This window comes from Triticum aestivum, chromosome 5D (genome assembly GCF_018294505.1).
Source record: "Triticum aestivum cultivar Chinese Spring chromosome 5D, IWGSC CS RefSeq v2.1, whole genome shotgun sequence".
NCBI lineage: Eukaryota > Viridiplantae > Streptophyta > Magnoliopsida > Poales > Poaceae > Triticum > Triticum aestivum.
The window spans coordinates 532,934,168-532,956,456 of NC_057808.1; the positions used below are offsets into that span (position 1 = coordinate 532,934,168).

General features: G+C 46.0%; 1 protein-coding gene across 1 annotated transcript; it reads left to right on the top strand.

Moving 5' to 3' along the window:
* Nucleotides 1-13,896: 13,896 nt before the first annotated feature.
* On the top strand, nt 13,897-16,022 carry LOC123126026 (cytochrome P450 709B1). Its single transcript, XM_044546444.1, has 4 exons — nt 13,897-14,321; nt 14,396-14,619; nt 14,710-14,957; nt 15,070-16,022. The coding sequence occupies exons 1-4, from the start codon at nt 13,970-13,972 to the stop codon at nt 15,872-15,874; spliced, it is 1,629 nt and encodes a 542-aa protein (XP_044402379.1). The 5' UTR covers nt 13,897-13,969; the 3' UTR covers nt 15,875-16,022.
* Nucleotides 16,023-22,289: the final 6,267 nt, after the last annotated feature.

Sequence of the window (22,289 nt, forward strand, 5' to 3'; positions counted from 1 at the left end):
TTAGGATTTAACCGTCGTTGGTGATCAACAACTGGTTTAGCGTCTTTCTCCAATTTTATTTTGTGTTCGCATAGAGTGGGACTAATGCCCTTAAGATCATCAAGAGTATATCCAATAGCAGCACGGTGCTTCTTCAGAGTTTTCAATAATTTATTTTCTTCATGCTCTGAAAGGTTAGCACTAATAATAACAAGATATATCTTCTTTTCATCAAGATAAGCATATTTAAGAGTATCAGGTAATGGTTTAAGCTCAAACACGGGATCACCCTTGGGTGGAGGAGGATCTCCTAGGATTTCAACAGGCAGGTTGTGTTTCAAAATAGGTCCCTGTTTAAAGAACACTTCATCTATTTCCCTTCTTTCATTCATAAACATATCATTTTCATGGTCGAGCAAATATTGTTCTAAAGGATAACTAGGAGGCACGGCAATAGAAGCAAGACCAATAATTTCATCTTTACTAGGCAATTCTTCATCATGGGGTTGTCTACGAAATTTAGCAAAATTAAACTCATGAGACATATCCCCTAAACCAATAGTAACAACATCCTTTTTGCAATGTATCCTAGCATTAACAGTATTCAAGAAGGGTCTACCAAATATAATGGGACAAAAGTTATCTTGTGGGGAACCAAGAACAAGAAAATCAGCAGGATATTTAACTTTCCCACATAAGACTTCAACATCTCTAACAATCCCAACTAGTGAAATAGTATCTCTATTGGCAAGCTTAATTGTAACATCAATTTCTTCTATCTCAGCAGGTGCAATATCATGCATAATTTCTTTGTATAAGGAATGGGGTATTGCACTTGCACTAGCACCCATATCACATAAGCCATGATAGCAATGATCTCCTATTTTAACAGAAATAACAGGCATGCCTACAACAGGTCTATGTTTATTTTTAGTATCGGGTCTAGCAATTCTAGCAGCTTCATCGCAGAAGTAAATGACATGCTCATCAATATTATCGGCCAAGAGATCTTTAACCATAGCAATACTAGGTTCAACTTTAATTTGCTCAGGGGGTGTAGGTGTTCTAGTATTACTCTTACGAACCACAGTTGAAGCTTTAGCATGATCCTTTATTCTAACAGGGAAAGGTGGTTTCTCAATATAAGTAGTAGGAACAACAGGATCAACATTATAAGTGATAGTCTTTTCTTCAACTTTAATAGGTGCAACTACTTTTACTTCAATGGGAGGATTATATTTAAACCACTTCTCCTTAGGGAGATCAACATGAGTAGCAAAGGATTCACAGAAAGAAGCTAGTATCTCAGAGTCAAGCCCATATTTAGTGCTAAATTCACGGAAAACATCGGTATCCATAAAAGATTTAACACGATCAAACTTAGGTGTATACCTGACTCCTTACCTTCATCGAGATCCCAATCTTCAGAGTTGCATTTAATTCTTTCCAATAAATCCCATTTGAATTCAATAGTCTTCATCATAAAAGAACCAGTACAAGAAGTATCGAGCATGGAGCGATTATTGAGAGAAAGCCGAGCATAAAATTTTTGAATAATAATTTCCCTTGAGAGATCATGATTGGGGCATGAACATAACACTGACTTAAGCCTCCCCCAAGCTTGAGCGATGCTTTCTCCTTCGCGAAGCCAAAAATTATATATATAATTACGATCACGATGAACAAGATGCATAGGATAAAACTTCCGATGAAATTCCAATTTCAATCGGTTGTAGTTCCATGATCCCATATCATCACATAGCCTAAACCATGTCAATGCTTTTCCCTTCAAAGATAAAGGGAAGACCTTCTTCTTGATAACATCCTCGGGCACACCTGCAAGCTTAAATAATCCACAAACTTCATCCACATAGATTAGGTGTAAATCGGGATGCAATGTTCCATCTCCTGTAAAACGATTAGCTAGCAGTTTCTCTATCATGCCCGAAGGAATTTTAAAGTAAACATTTTCAGTAGGTTTAGTAAGTTGAGGAGCAACTCTTTGCTCTACTGGTCGGGGTGAAGATACCCCGAACAAGCCCTGAAAGGGTTACTTTCCATAGTAACAAGTGACAGTAAATTTCAGCACACTATATAAATTTTCCTTACCAAAGGCGCTTCACTCCCCGGCAACGGCGCCAGAAAAGAGTCTTGATGACCCACAAGTGTAGGGGATCTATCGTAGTCCTTTCGATAAGTAAGAGTGTCGAACCCAACGAGGAGCAGAAGGAAATGACAAGCAGATTCAGTAAGGTATTCTCTGCAAGCACTGAAATTATTGGCAACAGATAGTTTTGTGATAAGGTAATTTGTAACGGGTAACAAGTAATGAAAGTAAATAAGGTGCAGCAAGATGGCCCAATCCTTTTTGTAGCAAAGGACAAGCCTGGAAAAACTTTTATATGAAGGAAAACGCTCCCGAGGACACATGGGAATTATCGTCAAGCTAGTTTTCATCACGCTCATATGATTTGCGTTCGTTACTTTGATAATTTGATATGTGGGTGGACCGGTGCTTGGGTACTGCCCTTCCTTGGACAAGCATACCACTTATGATTAACCCCTATTGCAAGCATCCGCAACTACAAAAGAAGTATTAAGGTAAACCTAACCATAGCATGAAACATATGGATCCAAATCAGCCCCTTACGAAGCAACGCATAAACTAGGGTTTAAGCTTCTGTCACTCTAGCAAACCATCGTCTACTTATTACTTCCCAATGCCTTCCTCTAGGCCCAAACAATGGTGAAGTGTCGTGTAGTCGACGTTCACATAACACCACTAGAGGAAAGACAACATACATCTCATCTATCGAACGAATACCAAATTCACATGACTACTTATAGCAAGACTTCTCCCATGTCCTCAGGAACAAATGTAACTACTCACAAATCATATTCATGTTCATAATCAGAGGGGTATTAATATGCATAAAGAATCTGAACATATGATCTTCCACCAAATAAACCAACTAGCATCAACTACAAGGAGTAATCAACACTACTAGCAACCCACATGTACCAATCTGAGGTTTTGAGACAAAGATTGGATACAAGAGATGAACTAGGGTTTTAGATGAGATGGTGCTGGTGAAGATGTTGATGGAGATTGACCCCCTCCCGATGAGAGGATCGATGATGATGACGATGGTGATGATTTCCCCCTCCCGGAGGGATGTTTCCCCGGCAGAACAACTCCGCCGGAGCCCTAGATTGGTTCCGGCAAGGTTCCGCCTCGTGGTGGCGGTGTTTCGTCCCGAAAACTTCCTTCTGATTGTTTTCAGGGTGGAAGACTTCATATAGCAGAAGATGGGCACCGGAGGCCTGCCAGGGGGCCCACGAGGCAGGGGGGCGCGCCCAGGGGGTAGGGCGCGCCCCCACCCTCGTGGATGATGGGTGGCCCCCCTCTGGTTGATTCTTTCGCCAGTATTTTTTATTAATTTCAAAAACTGCCTCCGTGAAGTTTCAGGACTTTTGGAGCTGTGCAGAATAGGTCTCTAATATTTGCTCCTTTTCCAGCCCAGAATTCCAGCTGTCGGCATTCTCCCTTTTCATGTAAACCTTGTAAAATAAGAGAGAATAGGCATAAGTATTGTGACATAATATGTAGTAACAGCCCATAATGCAATATATATCGATATAAAAGCATGATGCAAAATGAACGTATCAGAAAACAACATGCTCAGGTTAATTCGCAAAATAAGGGGCAGCAGAGGAGGCCGGGGTATTATGTACGCAGAGAAAGAAGAGGTAGGGGGCGTCTCGACAACGGGATAGCTACCAACAGTATGTGCCACGCGAAAAGAAGCGGTCTTCTCGACAGGTATGGGTGGCGAAGGGCGAGGGGCATAGGAAGGAAGGAGCAGATATGTTCTCTGGTGATAAAAGGCAGAAAGTGTCGTCAGTCTTTGAGTGTATCGGTGAGCATGGAGCTACATCGGCGGACCCCGAAAGTCGGGGCCACCGTGAACAATTAATTTCATGGCCTGGAACTGTCGGGGATTGGGGTTGGACCCGACAGTGGGCGAGTTGAGAGAGCTGATACGGTCCTACAACCCAGCGGTGGTTTTTTTGAGCGAGGCAAAAAAGAGGGCGAAAGCAATGGAGAAAGTTAGATGTAGTCTGGGCTTTTCTAGTGGGATGGTTGTGGACTGTGTGGGTAGGAGTGGAGGATTAACGTTATGGTGGAAGGATCATGTTCAGGTGACAGTTAGGCCATGGTGCCAGTACTATATTGATGCTGAGATCTCTTGTGAGGGTTAACCTTTAGGTTCACTGGAATCTATGGGGAACCCTGGACGGAGCATCGAACAAAAACATGGGAAGCTTTACGCTATTTAAGGAGACAGGATAACTTGCCTTGGCTTTGTGCGGGGGATTTTAATGAAATACTATTCCAAACAGAGCAACTAGGTGGAAACCCGAGGAATTTCAATCAAATGGAGGCGTTCAGAGAATGCCTAGCGGACTGCGGCTTGGCGGACTTGGGTTTCACTGGATACCCTTTCACATGGGATAATAAACATGACTCGGATGGAAGTATACAAGTGAGGCTGGATCATGCGACCTGCAATGATGAGTTTATCCAAGTCTTTCCGGGGACGGGGGTGGAACATGTGCTGACAGAGGAGTCGGATCATGCTGCCATAGTGATCCGAGCTGCTGCGTCACTGGACGCGAGCGCAAAGAGGGAGCCGTGGGTTTTTCGTTTTGAGGAGGCATGGACTCGCCATGAAGACTATGATGATATGATTATGCGTGCATGGGAGGAGGTCAACCAGCAGCTAGGACCGGAAGCGAACATGAATACAAAACTGGGAGCTCTGTCCAAGGCTTTGAACAAGTGGAGCAGGGAGGAGTTTGGCTCCTTACGGAGGCAAATTGCTAGGCTCAAGGTGCAACTGAAGGAGGCTCAGGAACGCTCACTACAGACTGGTTATTTTCAGGAGGTTAAGGACGTGGAGAGCCAGCTTCATGATTTGTACGAGAAGGAAGAAATATATTACCGCCAAAGGTCCAGGATTGACTGGCTACAGTGGGGCGATCAAAATATAAAGTACTTCCAGAACCGCGCGTCTCACAGAAAAAGAAAGAATACAGTCAAGGCGCTAATTAGGGATGATGGATCTAGGTGTGTTAGAAATAAAGCCGTGGCCGTCACGGTGGTGACCACGTCGGGTGTGTGTGCGTGCGTGCACCGGACGCGTCGGAGCTGCATCGGTTCCGTGACGAGAGTGTGTGCATGTGTGTGTGTGTTAGTTAGACAAATGCGCCGGGGTGTGGCCGCGCAGGGCGCTGGACCCAGTCGCGTCCCGTTAGGCATACGTGCGTAGCGGGCGTGGGAGGCCGTGGAGCGCGGGGCATGGGCAAGTGGGCAGCGGGGCTGCGGCGCATCGGTTCCGTGACGAGAGTGTGTGCATGTGTGTGTGTGTTAGTTAGACAAATGCGCCGGGGTGTGGCCGCGCAGGGCGCTGGACCCAGTCGCGTCCCGTTACGCATACGTGCGTAGCGGGCGTGGGAGGCCGTGGAGCCCCGCTGCGGGAGCGGACGTGGGCGGTGGTGCGCGCGCGTGTATAAGCCCCATTCCCTGCGTGTTGTAGCAAGTGCTTGAGTTTGAGGCTTGAGTGAAAAAGTGGCTGTTCGTGCAGCCGGGCGGCGTTCGTGCGCTGGATATATCTGCTGTGTGCGCCTCCACTACTAGGAAAAGGCCTACTAGAAGTGCGCCATTAGTAACAATTTTTTTAAAAAAATATAGAATTTTTTTTAAATCTCAAGTCAATATGCTTAATCTCAAGTCAAATCACACTCTATGGTCAAACTTCCCGGAAGGTCACCCATCCCCACACTACTCCAACCCGAGCACACTTAACTTCGCAGTTCTATCCAACCCCAGCACTAGCTCACTTCACAGGCACTTGTTGATATATCTATCATATCAATCATATTAAACCTTGTTGATGTCTAGGACTTTGTTCATGTTCATGAGTATGATGAAATTTTGAAAAATATTTCAAACTTCCCGGTCATATTACGTATCATTTTTTGAAAAACAAATTCAACACCAATTTTTCTCTGTTACTAGTGGCGCATCTAGCAAACGGTGCGCCACTAGTAAGTTTGAAATTTTTTGAATTTTTTTGCCTCTAGATCTTGAAAGCCCCGTAACTTTTTTTCTGTTAGGTTTTTGAGGATTTTGAAAATGTTTAATGGGGTTCCGAGTTCGGATGTAACTTTTCGAGTAGATGATTTTTCATATAAAAAACTTTTTAATCCGAGTTCGTATGCAAAAGTTATGCCTATTTTACAAATTCTAGAGAGATTTTGCAAATAAAGTCGAAATTCATATTTGTAAATTTTCCCAACAAGTAGACCACATATCACATGGGAAACTTATTTTCTTTTTTTTGACATTTTCCATCATTTTCTTTTATTTAAACTGAAAAGGCGGTCCAGGGGGTGCATTCGGTGGAATTTTTGGGCCAAGTTAGTAATGGCGCACCGTGGGATCAACTAGTAATGGCGCACCACACGCACGGTGCGCCATTACTAGTTTTGAAAAAAAAATTGAAAAAAAATTACTAGTGGCGCACCGTGGATGTGGTGCGCCATTACTAGTTTAACTAGTAATGGCGCACTATCCACTGGTGCGCCATTACTAGTTTTGAAAAAAAATTGAAAAAAATTACTAGTGGCGCACCGTGGATGTGGTGCGCCATTACTAGTTTAACTAGTAATGGCGCACTATCCACTGGTGCGTCATTACTAGTTTTGAAAAAAAATGTTACTAATGGCGCACCGTGGATGTGGTGCGCCATTAGTATTTGGACACTAATGGCACACCGACACATGGTGCGCCATTAGTATATAGTAGTGGCGCACCACATGTCTGGTGCGCCATTAGTGGCCATATCATCTATAGCCCTTTTCCTAGTAGTGCTCGTTCTTCTTCCTCCTTTCCTCTAGTCCTGAGCGAGAGAGAGTGAGAGCTCCGTTGAGAGGCAAGGCAAGGCTACAGAAACATTAAGGTGTTCGTCGAATGAAGAGATGCGACTGGAGGCAACAAGTTTCTATGCAAAGCTTTTTAGCTCCGAAGGGTCAGAGGGCGCGGATCTCCTGCTGCAACATATTGCCCCAGCGATCTCGGACGAGATGAATGCAAAACTTACTGCCGATATTTCAGATGCTGAGATAGAGACCGCTCTGTTTCAAATGGGACCAACTAAGGCCCCGGGACCGGATGGCTTTTCGGCGTTGTTCTATCAGCGACACTAGTCGCTCATAAAGAATGATGTTTGTGGTGCGGTAAGGTCTTTCTTGAAGGGTATATCAACATCTGAGAGTTTCAATGATACAGTCATTGTGATGATCCCTAAGGTCAACTCACCGGAGTTGATGTCACAATTCAGACCGATAAGCCTTTGTAATGTGCTGTATAAGATATCCACTAAGGTGCTAGCTAACAGATTAAAAGTGATCCTTCCGGTGATGATTTCAGATGAGCAAAGCGTGTTTGTACCAGGGAGACTTATCTCAGATAATATCCTAGTGGCATACGAGTGCGTCCATGCTATCAGGAAGAGAAACAGGAAGAAACCTTGTTGCACGGTCAAGCTGGATATGATGAAGGCTTACGATAGAATGGAGTGGCTGTTTTTGGAGAAGATGATGGAGAGGTTCGGCTTTGCGGAAGAGTGGGTACAAATGATTATGAGGTGTCTGACGTCCGCGAGGTTTTCAGTGAAGCTTAATGGTGGGATATCGCACACTTTCTTACCATCTAGGGGCCTCAGGCAGGGTGACCCTTTGTCGTCGTAGTTATTTTTGTTCTGTGTGGAGGGTTTCTCGGCTTTGATTAAGAATGCACATCAGCTTGGTGACATAAAAGGGATATATTTTGGGAGCAATGGCCCCACGATAACCCATCTGCTCTTTGCGGACGATGGTATCGTGTTTCTTGAGGGATCTGAAAGCAACTTTCAAGTGCTAAAAACCATCATGCATGACTATGAAGTGGCATCTGGCCAGAAGGTGAATATGCAAAAGTCCTCTATTTAATTTGGGAAAGGTAGTACCGATGAGAAACAAGGAGAAACTCAAGGAGGTCATTGGCATCCAGTCCGAAGCGTTAAGTGAAAGATATTTGGGCCTCCCAACGGTAGTGGGAAGATCCAAAGATGGGACTTTTAAATATGTTAGGGAAAGTGCTAAAGGAAAGGTTACAGGATGGAAAGGGCAAGGTTTGTCTAAAAAGGCTCGGGAGGTGCTGGTCAAGTCGGGCTTCCAATCAACCCCAACTTTCACCATGAGCTGCTTCCAACTCACCAAGAAAATGTGCGGGAATCTGACATCTAACTCTTCAAACTGTTGGTGGGGGTGAAGCAAATGGTGAAAAAAAGGTTCATTGGATTGCATGGAAGAAAATGTGTGTTAGCAAGCAAGATGGAGGTATGGGCTTTCGTGACATGGAGGCTTTTAATCAAGCTTTGCTTGCAAAGCAGGCATGGAGGATCCTGCAAGTCCCCTCCTCTCTCTGCTCTAGCACTACTAGAAAAAGGCCTGTTAGTGGCGCACCTATTTTTGCCATTAATGGTGCATTATAGGTGTGCCACTATTACCACGCCACTAGTAACAAATACTAATGGCGCACATTTGGTGCACCATTACTATCTGCGCCATTACTATGCCTAGAAGTGCATCATTACTATCTGACTTACTAATGGCGCACCACATAGAAGTGCGCCATTACTATCTGACTTAGTAATGGCGCACCACATAGCCATTACTAACAATTTTTTTCAATTTTTTTCAGATTTTTTTTTGTTTTTTCTTAATCTCGGGTCAATATGCTTAATCTCAAGTCAAATCACACTCCGTGGTCAAACTTCCCGGAAGGTCACCCATCCTCACACTACTTCAGCCCGAACACACTTAACTTCTCAGTTCTATCCAACCCCAGCACCAGCTCACTCCACAGGCACTTGTTGATATATCTATCATATCAATCCTATTAAACCTTGTTGATGTCTAGGACTTTGTTCATGTTCATGAGTGTGATGAAATTTTGAAAAAATATTTCAAACTTCCCGGTCATATTACGTATCATATTTTGAACATTTTTTCCAAAAAAAATCGAAACCAATTTTTTTTGTTACTAGTGGCGCACCTAGCAAATGGTGCGCCATTACTAAGTTTGAAATTTTTTCCATTTTTCCTCCTCTAGATCTTAAAAGCCCAGTATCTTTTATTTTGTTAGGTTTTGGGGATTCTAAAAATCTTCAACGGGGTTCAGATACTTCTCCATCACCAAAAATCATGAAAAATTACCATCAGTCCTATAGCACATGTGCCCACGTCGTGTAAAAAACTCATGATTTTATCGCGCTCCGAGTATTTAATAATATTCACGCCGCATCGTTACCGCAAAACGTCTCCTACTGTGTCATCGTCGTCCGTTAGGGGGGCCACACCCCGGAGACGCATGCCGCATCTTCGGACATGCCACCACACCACCCCGCATGTATGAGGGCCCGGTGCGAAGCTCCGGTGGCATTGCTACCCCCCAGGGCCCCCGTCCCGCCTAACCATGTAGCGTTTGACCACGAGATCTAGCCCTTTGACTTTGCACGGACGGGCTTTGACCAGTGGACCTCTCCACCCGGTTGTGTTAGGTCAGCCCATAGGAACACTTTGGAGCAACATCCGGGCCAAACCCACAGCAAGATCCCCTCCGTGTAGACCCGACGCGTCCATTCGGATGTAACTTTTCGAGTAGATGATTTTTCATATAAAAACTTTTTAATCCGAGTTAGTATGCAAAAGTTATGCCCATTTTACTAAATTCCAGAGAGATTTTGCAAATAAAGTCAAAATTCATATTTGTATATTTTCCCAACAACTTGACCACATATCACATGGAAAACTTATTTTCTTTTATTTTTTTTGACATTTCCATCATTTTCTTTTATTTTTTTAAACTGAAATGGCGGTCCACCGGGGAGGGGCTGCAAAGAAAGTTAGTAATGGCGCACCGTCACAAAGTGCGCCATTACTATGTGTATGACTTGGTCAAACCTTGGTCAAAGTTAGTAATAGCGCATTTTGTATAGGTGCGCTATTACTAAGTTTGACATAGTAATGGCGCACCTATGCAAAGTACGCCATTACTAACTTTGACCAAGGTTTAACCCGATCATACACATAGTAATGGCGCACTTTGTAAAGGTGCGCTATTACTATGTCAACTAGTAATGGCGCACCACACCCACCGTGCGCCACTACTAACAATTTTTTTATTTTTTTTTCAAAACTAGTAATGGCGCACCACACATCACGTGCGCCATTAGTAATATGGCAATAATGGCGTACCTATATGTGATGCGCCACTGCTATATATATAGCAGTGGCGCACCACATACATGGTGCGCCATTAATATCCATATTAGCTATAGCCGTTTTTCTAGTAGTGTAGGGTACTAAAGGCTAGATATTTCACCAATGGTTCCATTCTCAGTGCAACATGTCCGAGTGGAGCATCGTTCACGTTCAGAAGTATCTTGTATGGTCGAGATTTGCTACTTGAGGGAATAGTTTGGAGAGTGGGCGATGGCTCAAATATACGAATTCATCATGATAACTGGATACCGTGCAAAGGATGCCTTCGGTCACTGGGTCAGGTATACGTGAATGGTATGACGCGGGTAAGTGATTTGCTCAATGCGGAGGGGGGTGCATGGGATAAAGCTAAACTGGTGACCATGTTTAACCCTGATGATATCGAGGACATTCTGCAAATCGGTGTAGGCGGACAGGGTTCTGTAGATTTCCCTGCTTGGAACTTTACCAAGAGTGGCGAATTCACGGTAAAGTCTGCCTATCATCTATGCATGGAGAAGAAAAGGGCAAGAGCAGGACAGCCGGGCTCTTCGTCGTCCACTACAACTCACCAGGGTTGGCTCTCTCTGTGGGGAACCAAAGCTCCTGGCAAAGCGCTCATCCACGCATGGAGATTGATCAAGAATGGCCTTGCGGTGGGCTCTGAACTTCTACGCAGACATATTAAGGCGGGTGTTTTTTGCCCTGCATGTGGGAGAGAAGAAACGCTACATCATCGTTTTTGGGCCTGCTACCATTCGGCAATGTTTTGGAAGGAGCTGGGCTCGTTATTGGGTGCAAGGGTGGCGATCCCACCCGTATCTATGAGCACTCAGAGTTCGCTCGCGAGGTGGATGTTACAGTGGCTGTCAGAGGCGTCGGAGGAGGAAAGTATGGTGTCTCAGAGTCCATGATGATCCAGGGCATCTATGCATTGTGGTTAGCTCGGAATGAAACACGCGATGGAAAGGAGATTGAGGACCCGGGGCAGATCGCAAAAACTGTGGTTGTGCGCTTGGAGGAATGGCAGAGGGTAATGGGCGGCCATGGTTCAGTTGTGAGAAGCCAGCGGAAGGAAACGTGGAAACCCCCGGAGAATGGTTGGCTGAAGGCCAATGTCGACGGAGTCATGGTGCGGTCAGGGATGGGTGGTGGAGGGGGCGTGATCTTTTGGGATGAACAAGGAGCTTTCAGAGGTGCAACGTCCGTGTTTTTCCCGGAAACCGCTAGTGCGGAGGTGGCAGAGCTTCTTGCATGTAGACGGGCAGTGCAGGTGGCTGCTCAGAAGGAAGTGCAGAAGCTGCACCTTGAAACGGATTGCCAGACAGTCGCTGGGATGCTGAATGAGAAGAAGCGGAACTTAGAGCAACTCCAATGGGGCGACCCATTTCGTCCGCCCGCGTCTGTTTCGGTCGGCGCGGACAAAAGTGGAGGTCCAACGCGCTGACCCAAACTCAAATCGTGTCCGTCTGGCGTCCGCGCCGACCCATTTCCGGCCCAAAATTCCGCCTGGAATGCTTCGGCGCGGACGCGTCGCTCGTCTCCTCGCCGTCCTCCCCGTCCCCACCTGGTGGCCGTCCAACTACGACTGTCAACATTATTTATGACGACCACCCACCTTGGGCCCACGCGTCAGCGACGGCGGTCGTCCTTTTTAAGCCGGGCGTGCGGCGGGGCCATCCTCATCCACTGCCACTCGCCCCCGTCCCCATCTGGCCACCCCTGCCCCCACGTCGGCGACAACCCTAGCCACCGCCAGCATGAGCTTCTTCTCTGACATCGGCAGCAGCAGCAAGGGCAAGGCCCCCGCCCACCATTCCCCCTCCCTCCCCGCCCTCCCCGCGCCGCCGCGCGCTCCCCAACAGAGGCAGCGCATCAATGTGCCGGTGCGCGAGGCCGAGTGGCACTGGCAGCACCGCGTGCCTCTGCCGTACCCCGACGCGATGCTGCCGCATGACTGGCATTTGGATCCGGAGAGGATCCCAGTGCCGGCGGCGCCGCGGACGGCGAGGGCCCATGCGGAGGAGGTGCGGCGCCGGCGGGCGTTGCTGACGCCGAAGCAGCGCGCCGAACCGCACTACGCCGTCGACTCACCCAACTGGGCTCGATGGTTCGCCTTCGAGCACGAGGAGGCGAGGCGACGCGGCGTCCACGGCGTCGACCGCGGCCTGCCACCGCCCCCGCTCGTCGTCCGCGATGAGGACCAGGAGGCCGAGGCTGCCTACCATGCGGCCATTAAGGAGAGCGAGGAGGAGGAGTGGTGGAGGGAGGCGGATGAGGTGGCTTTCCAGACTGCCATGGCGGAGGCCATGGCCCTCTCCGCGGCGGGCGACTGCGTCGTGCCGCCGGTGACCCCGCCGTCCCCGCCCAAAGCCGAGCCGGAGGAGCCGGCCCCCCTCGAGCGCTACTCCTGGTCCGGAGTAGTGCGCGAGTGGGTCAGCACTCCGCCGATCTGGCTTGGGGCGACGAAGAAGCAGGAGGCGGCGTACCTCGACCACTGGCGCCGCGTTCGGCTGGCCAAGGAGCGCCGGGAGGGCGAGCGCCTGCAGATACTTGAGCGCAAGGCCGAAGAGGAGGCGCGCCAGGCCCAGGCAGCGGCGGCGCAGCCCGACATCACCGCCCTCTGGAACACGACGTTCCCCTGGGCCGGCCCTACACCGACGCTGATGGACCTCACCGGCCCCGACGCAGGCGCCGACGACGACGAGGACGCCTAGGGCAGCGCGTCGTCTAGTTTTTAGTTTTATTATGTTAATTAATGTAATGTGGACTTTCGCCGGCTTTTATGTTTAATTAAATGCATGTGTTTATTTTTTAAATGCTTTCAAACTTTTTATTTAGGGCGCCGACAAAATGGGTCGGACCAGCGTTGGGCGCTCGCGTCGACCCAAATACAGCGCCGGCGTTTGTGTCCGCCGGACCGACTCAAACGGACAAAAAGCGGACAAAAACACCGTCCGTTTGGGCCGACCCGTTGGAGTTGCTCTTATCAGCTATCGGACAAGTTGTAGACGAAGTGAAAGCAATGGTCAAAACGCTTGGCGAGTGCAAGATCACCTGGGTGAGGAGAACAGCGAATACTGCTGCCCATGAGTTGGCTAGACTAGGAATAAGTAATAGAGCTTCGTTGCTTTGGGACTCAGCTCCCCCGATTGTATTCTAAGTATTGTTTCAGACGAAATTCCTTCGTTAGTTTAATAAAGTGAGAAGTGAACTTCAAAAAAAAAACTTAGGATCCCCGGTCGACGTGGCCAAACTGAACTGTCACGTCTTAACACAGCCTTCCACCAGCCATGAAAGGATTCAAGTCACCCGCACCCACATATCTGCATCCTCGCAAGGTGTGTGAGTAAGTTAGTCCATCTACGTGTAATCTAATCCTGCTGACCACCGCAAAGAAAGTCCAGTTAATCACTTAGTCAACGGAGGCACGAGGGCACGATGTCACTGAAATCTGCGCCTGGATCCCCACTATCTGTATAGAAATGAAATGTCCCGGCTGCAATGGCGGATCTGGTCGCTTGCGTGCACGAGATCGATGGAAAATTTGGCTTCATTCACACGCATTTCCCGGTCACTCTCAGCTCACTACTGTCCAAGAGCAGAAGCGCAGGCATACATGCAGGTCGTCGCTGACATTTTCAGATTTTCTTCTCCGCCACCGCACCGAGCCGTACGCGCGTGCAAGCTGCAGGTCCAGCCACCGATGGATTTCGTGTGGGCGGTTGTGGCGGCGGCGGCGGCGGTGCTGGCGTCGTGGGCGCTGAGCACGCTGGTGTGGAGGCCGCGCGCCATCGCCCGGCAGCTCCGTGCGCAGGGCGTGGGCGGGCCGGGCTACAGGTTCCTGGCCGGGAACCTCGGCGAGATCAAGCGGCTCCGCGCCGCCATCGCCGGCGCCGTGCTGGACGTCGGCTCCCACGACCTCGTCCCGTTGGTGCAGCCGCACATGCGCGAATGGATCCCCATCCACGGTACCAAACTCATCGGTCTGCATCTGTAATTCCTTCCATGATTCCATGCCGACCCTGTGCTCTGTGCACTGCAGGACGCACGTTCTTGTACTGGTTCGGAGCACGGCCGACCCTGTGCGTGGCGGACGTGAGCATGGTGAGCCAGGTGCTCCTGGACCGCGGCGGGCTGTACCCCAAGAACACCGGGAACCCGCACATCGCCCGCCTGCTCGGCAAAGGGCTCGTGTTCGCCGACGGCGACGAGTGGAAGCGCCACCGCAAGGTCGTCCACCCTGCCTTCAACATGGACAAGCTCAAGGTACGTACGGAGGAACACACGATCGACGGGTGTCATACTGTCATCCAGCTCCAGCGCTAACTTAACAGCTGCTATTGGTACGAGCGACAGATGATGACGGCGACCATGTCGGACTGTGCAAGGTCAATCATGTCGGAGTGGAAAGCGAAGGTGGACGACGGAGGCGGCGCGGCGGAGATCGAGCTGGGCGGCCAGTTCGAGGAGCTAACCGCGGACGTCATCTCCCACACGGCGTTCGGAGCTAGCTACAGAGAGGGGAAACGAGTCTTTCTGGCGCAGAGGGAGCTCCTGTTCCTTGCCTTCTCCACCGTTTACAATGTCCAAATCCGGGCATTTAGGTGCTTAACTACTTGCTTCTTTTTTCATTTTGTAACTTGGTTCAAACCAATACAAGATTATAATCTGTATATTTTGAGCATGCATGTGTTCATGGAATTCGATGATCATCAGGTACCTTCCAACGCAAAAGAACCTCAAGATATGGAGGCTCGACAAGGAGGTGAGGGGCATGCTCACCGACATCATCAAGAGTCGGCTCGCAACCAAGGACACCATGGGCTACGGAAACGACCTGCTCGGGCTGATGTTGGAGGCGTGCGCTCCGGAGGAGCACAGTCACGAACCGCTTCTAAGCATGGACGAGATCATAGACGAGTGCAAGACCTTCTTCTTTGCTGGACACGACACTAGCTCGCACATGCTTTCATGGACCATGTTCTTGCTAAGCACACATCCAGAATGGCAGCAAAAGCTCAGGGCAGAGGTGGTGGGGGAGTGCGGCAATGAGGTTCCCACCGGTGACGTGCTCAACAAACTGAAGCTAGTCAACATGTTCCTGCTAGAAACTCTTAGGTTATACAGTCCTTTGTCGACCATTCAGAGAAAGGCAGGTTCAGATCTTGAGGTCGGTGGCATCACAGTGCCCAAAGGCACGGTCCTGACCATCCCCATCGCGACGATACACCGTGACAAGGAGGTATGGGGAGAGGATGCCCATGAATTCAATCCTCTCAGGTTCGAAAACGGAGTGATGCGGGCAGCAAAGCATCCTAATGCATTCTTATCTTTCTCTGGTGGGCCAAGGTCGTGCATTGGGCAAAACTTCGCGATGATCGAGGCCAAGGTTGTGATCGTCATGATTCTTCAGAGGTTCTCCTTCTTCCTATCCCCTAAGTATGTCCATGTCCCCATGGATGTGATCACACTACGGCCCAAGTTTGGTCTTCCCATGGTCCTCAAGAGCCTAGATATGTAGAGGCATGTGTAATGATTTGAGTATAACACAATATTTTGTATTTGTTTGACTAGGGTATAGTTTATGTTGTACGCTAGATATGTTTGTGAAACCGTTGTAAGCTCTTGTTTGGGCTCAGGAACCCCACAAATTCAACTACATTGATGTTACTAGCTGACTAGTTGCAAATAATTTCATGCAAGCACGGAAAATTTACCGTTCCTCCAACCCACACGACACCTTGGGCTTGCTGACAATGCAACACTTCATGTTCAACTAGTGGTTGGGGCGCACCCATGGTGCGCCGGCTGAGCGGAAGCTCTGCGGTGCCAGGTAGGTGGCGCCCATTTTAATTTCTTTTTTGCGTTTTGTTTGGCACATTCCAGCGAAATGGAGGAGCTTAACCACAATCAATAGCAACCAATAAGTTATCTCAAAGGGTTACATGATCAATTATAAGAAAACAAGAATTTACAAGGTCAATTTTCAAGAAAACAATGCTGCAACTCTACATGGCCTCAGAGAGCATGATGATTACACTTCCCACATAATACACTCTCAGCAGAGGGAAAACAACAGGAACATGATTCGAAACAAGACAAGCAACTTGCAACTCTCCAGGATGTCTCACCAATAATAGCCTCAAACTCTCTGACATTCTGTTCTTTCCAAATAATTCAATGTATTAATATCACCGTAATATCAACCTGTACTTATAGATGAGCTACATATATCTACCAAATAGAGTTAAATTTCAGAAAATAAGAAACTGAAGTGACTGTATATTTGGTCTTGTCCAGCTCAGTGGGAAAAATCTGAGCAAGATAATGCAAGATTTTGCTCATATTGTTGAATGTGATGATTCCATAATGACTACTACAATGATTAATCTGACCGGGCACAAAAATAATGTGAGGACCCATTCACCAGAATTAGCCTGGACCTCAACTAGTCATTTTCGCGCATTTTGGGGATCACAAGCTAGTAAGCTACACATGCAACAGACTGCCACAATATTAGATCACATACCCACCAATCTCAATCTAGTCTAGCTTAAATTATCAATTACGAGACCAGATTGCAGATGTCCCACATGATAACCTACTGAGATTGCCATGGAAATTCTAGGGAAATTGCATAATTTTTTTAGTAAGACTTTACAACGGAACAAGAGAAGGAGTATTTAAGATAGCTAATTAGTGAATCATCTCATGAGAAGCAATAACAAAGTTCAAAGTAGCTCAACAATGAAATATAGTACTCCCCTCGATCCATATTACTTGTCGCTCAAACGGATGTATCTAAACATATTTCAGTGCAAGATACATATGTTTGACCGGCAAGTAATATGGATTGGAGGGAGTAGCATACCTTTTCTCTCTTAACCTTTTCTTGGTTTTCTAAAAATCCTCCTAGCACAACATGCGGCCTGACCTCATCATCCTCTTAATAACATCAAAGTCCAACAACAAAACATAAATATTTCTAAAGCAAAACAACTTGAAGTAACAACCTCGTATTTCAATTGCAGGATCTACAGTGCCAACAACAATGAAATTCCCAATAAAAAGGGATCTTGAGGAAGCAACAACATGAGGAATAGAAAAGGCCTTAGTTTTTTTAATTTTTTTACAGAAATAAATAGGAACTCCTTGCTTCTCAAAACTCAAGTGATACCACAGTTTTACCTTCTTTCTAGCCATCCTTAAAGTTAAAATCCATCCAAGCCATGCATAGTGGAAATTCTGAGAGGGACATGGTGATGAACGTACATATTAAGATCCCCGTCATCCCATTCTTCCACTTTACTTACCTGTCATAGATAATAAAGTTTTACATGCCACATCTTACATGCATATAACCGGACATACATACTATATGAGCTAGTAATGTCTAGAACAGAGAGAGAAATGCAGATTTAAAAAATGGAAACTGTTGTACTGACATATTCAGTGCCCAAACACTAAATAGCACTGTACGAATATCAACTAAATTTAAGAATACAAATGTATTCGGTCCAATCAGAATAATATTTCACATAAAGGTCTCTTTTCGTTCTTGTTGGCAGAAGAGTACCAAAGTCAGACAAAAAGAACGACAGCGACATTCATGGCTAATGCGAAGAAAGAGTTTCTAACTTGAAACTTGCCTAAAGAGAATTGAGTCCATCCTCATTATGTGCACAAACAATCAGCATATCAGTAGGTTTTCAATCTCCCCGGTATCCTCATCACCATCGTCCTAAGGAAGACAAGGGGAATCATTCACCTCCAATGAGCAAAATGCATGTCCCATTTGCTTTTTTCATCAGTTCAGCCCTACCAGAAAGAACACAGAAAAACAAAGGCAATGAGTAAATAGGCACACACTCTAGACCAGAGCGATCCGTGCCGACACTCTGCTGCGCCATCGAGCAACGGACAGATCATGCGCAACAACACGCTCCTCAGCAGGATCTGTTGGTTGAATTTATGTCGCTCTGAACGAATTACAAGGCCACATGCCAACAATGACAGCAACTATGATTAACCCAGAGCAAAGTTAACAAGTACAACTCCGAGCAAAGGAAACCAGTTAGCTTATGCTATGCACCCATGCTTCCGTATAGCATACGTTGCGGCGGTGACAACACTTGTCAGTCTGCTCGGTGACTTCACCTTTTGGTTGCTGGCCATTCCCATCGACACATACGTTGCACATGACAAGGTTGTGCCGTGGCTCTCATCCAGGTCCACCCTCACGTTTGTTGTAAGCATTTCCCATCATTCATAAATTATCCAATGAGCATCTATCTAGTATTTCAAACAAACACTTCTTACCTAGTATAGGAACTTCCTGGAAAAATAATATTTACGGAGTACGTACACCTATACTACCACACTTAAGGATGATTCCATTTATGAGAACATCAGAACATACATGGCCTCAAAATTATCATTTATAGTAAATGTGAACCACTGAAGGTAGTAAATTACCTCATGAAATACTTGAGCAATAGGTATAAAATCTCCTATAGTCAACCAGAAGGAATGATTTAGGGTTAGTAAGCATACATATTTTAATGAACATAAAAGAAACCCTCCCTAGAAACACATTCTGATGCAGGTGCAGTCATTGTGACCTTCCACATAATTCAGCCCAGAAACATCTAAGTAAATGACAAGAATATGAAACAAAAGACAGACAAAACTAAGTTTATTAGCTTGTATAAGCAAGGATAGTGGCGAGCTCAGGTAGCTTTTGAAATAAGAATTTTTTAGAAGAAATTAAGTTGTGTACAGTTGTATATACCACCTGAAAAATGATGCCTTTAGTACTACCTTCGTCCGGAAATACTTGTCCTAGAAATGAATAAAATGGATGTATCTATAACTAAAATAAGTCTAGATACAACCATTTTCAGGACAAGTATTTCCGGACGGAGGGAGTATAAACTATGGAAGCCAGATTTCATATGACATCGCTTAGGCCGAGTTTGGCGTGTATTTTTTTTTCAAAATCATACTACTCTAAAATCACAGTATTATAATGATGATTTTCATCAACTACCAGATGTGTATCTGGGAGGAAAATTTTCAGTCTGCAATTAATTTTTTATCTACAAAATCAGAACTTAAACTTTGTTGTTGCTTCAATACAAACCTGCACATTCAGTTTTAATTTGCAAAAGAGTGGCTTTCATATCTCAGTTCTATTTCTAAAAGTGAATGGCGCAACTAATCATAAACCTCCCACAATCTGACCAGTATATGATTTTCATCAACCACCAGATGTGTATCTGGGAGGAAAAATTTCAGTCTGCAATTAATTTGCTGTTTACGAAAACAGAACTTAAACTTTGTTGTTGCTTCAATACAATAAGGATACATACACATTCAGTTTTAATTTGCAAAAGAATGTCTTTCCTCGCTCAGTTCTCTTTCTAAAATGGCGCAACAAATCACAAACCTTCCACAATCTGATCAGTGATATAAAATAATGTGTGCATCCATATATCTAGTGCAAACTATGAAATAAGTGTTAATATAACTTACGTTGTTCATAGTTTGCACTTGTAAGAATCCAACGGCTCATCTCAGGCCATCAATGGGATATCTAAACATTGATTAGTAAGGAAGTTAAATATACATTCTATACAGCAAACTCAATAGACTTCCAGATAGTAGTATCGAATTTTTAGTTCAGCCATTCTGGATCAACAGGAACGAATACACTATTCTAAAGATCATTCTGCATATGTAAGATATGCATCGTTATAAACCTGACAAAAGAAAAGATAAGCCAACTTTCTGAATCCCAACAAATAGACATGTTAGTATCCAATTTTAATGAGTGCACCTTCAGGATAAGCCAATAATCACCGTTGACTGATTATTAGACCTTTTTGAGTCTCTGAATATATTTTGTTTATTATAGCCTGATTCTTCCAAAAAGAATTGATAAAGAAGAGCACACTCTAGTTTATTAGAAGCGAAAGGACAAAAATTGCGACCAATTATTCATGTGAGCATGGGCTGATTCAGCAAACAATCTTATACTGTCCACTGCTGCATCAAAAGCTAACAGTAAGAAGATTCAACATCATGGCATGGATTCTACCCAATTCAGATCCTAACAGTAGTTTAATGATTCAATTCCAATCCTGCCCAGTTCCTTCAAACCAAAGGGAACAATTCCGCAATCCTAAAACAAACAACACCAATATTCGTACACACACACGCATCTTCATAGTCCATACCAAATCCAAAACAACTTTCATTTTCTTAATACTACTAACTAACAAGATGCAGGGACACTAATTTGTTCATCACCGGTTAATAGAGAAAGGGGGAGAAGAATAGAGATCCAAGTGCTGTAGAGAGGGAAAGAGTGAGTGCACCTGAGGTGGTGCGGATCAGGTTGATGGTGGCCGCGCCGACGATTGGGAGCAGGAGGAGGGAGATCGGCGCCCTTGCCCTCGTCGGGTCGCTACCTCCTGCGCCAGATCGATACCCTGCCATCCGCATCGAGGAAGATCACAGATCAAAACTGCCGTCGTCGCCCTCTCCTCCCACCACTCTAGGTGACGACGTGTGTGACTATGTGGGAGAGCGGATCACACGAGGGGAGAGGAGGCCGCGTGCGTGGGGCACTTGCGGCGGCAGGTGAGATGAAACGAGAGAGAGGGCGTGGTTTCGTGGAGAAGATTGCTCCATCGCTAGTTTTTTTTAACGGTTATCGCTAGTTTTATCTGAGGAAGGTGTTAACTGGGCACAGTAAAATCGCCCAGGTGGACTCACCCAGCGAGCGCCATTGTAGCGACGCTTAAAGGGTTTAATGATTTTTTATAGTGTTTGTATGAAAAATTGTCATCTTAATATGTGCTTTGTCCGAACTTTGAGAAACCCTAAGTCCACGAGGTCGCCCTCTAAAATTTTCAACTAATCCCCTGGGCAAGAAACACTGCATAATACAAAAGAGGTTTCCCCCGGAATTTGATCTTCTGGACCGCAACCCTCATGTGAGCAAAGAAAGCATGAGACGTGAAGTGATTCTTCCTATGCACCTACGCAATCGCCATCCACTCGATTCATTCATTCACCACATCATTTGTTTCTTCAAAAACAACATCCTCAAACTCCTCTTTCTCCAAAACCAATCCCCACAACGTGTCATCGATCATCTTTGGTTCTACCAGGGCCTCCACTGATCTTGCTACTTACACTCAAGTTTTATTTCGGCACCCCCATTGAACCCTAAAACCATAAACCAATCAATACCCAACAGACACAAGTCATCGCCAAGGCCATGTGAGTGGACAAGCCATCCCCGTAGCCCGCTCCAGCATGCAAGATTGGTTGGGAGGAGGATTAGGAGAAGTGGTGGATCAAAATCACTATGATATGACACCTTGGCGTCTGATTTTTGTACGAAGTTGTGATCGATGACCGCAACCCATGAAGCATAAGTGATGGATGGCTTTTAACATGTGTCGTGCAGAAATCAGATAGAAATAATCGTATGTGCAGAAGTGGATACGGTGGACTCAAGTCAGAGAAAGTCCCTGGCGGAGAAGTGGAAACCTTAAGTCGCGAGACCTAGTGGGAAAAAAACTTTCATGCTGAGTTGCTTTTGATTTTTTTTAAATTTTAAATATAATCCCCTCATCCTCTTGGTTTGCCGGGAGATACATGGCTTGATGATTTTTTTTGAAAGAGAGACAAAAGATTTCTTTCATCCATTTATTAAGTAGTAGAGAATTGTTCGGTTATTAACGAAACGAAACTGCTCTGCGGACGGTAAACTGGCTGCACGACGACTGCACGATGCTAATCCAGCCGTCCACACCACTTTCATGATTAGCATGGACGCACTGATATGTTGTGTGGGGCACAAATCGTCCACTGTGCATCGTGTGCAACTGTGCATAGCAATGCTCTTAACGAAAACCCGGGCG

What these genes read in the sequence shown, in the direction of transcription:
- LOC123126026 (XM_044546444.1), top strand. Translation starts at nt 13,970, where the DNA reads ATGCAGGTCGTCGCTGACATTTTCAGATTTTCTTCTCCGCCACCGCAC. An exon ending in CGAATGGATCCCCATCCACG is followed by an intron (nt 14,322 to 14,395) that starts GTACCAAACTCA and finishes TGTGCACTGCAG; the next exon opens with GACGCACGTTCTTGTACTGG. An exon ending in TCAACATGGACAAGCTCAAG is followed by an intron (nt 14,620 to 14,709) that starts GTACGTACGGAG and finishes TACGAGCGACAG; the next exon opens with ATGATGACGGCGACCATGTC.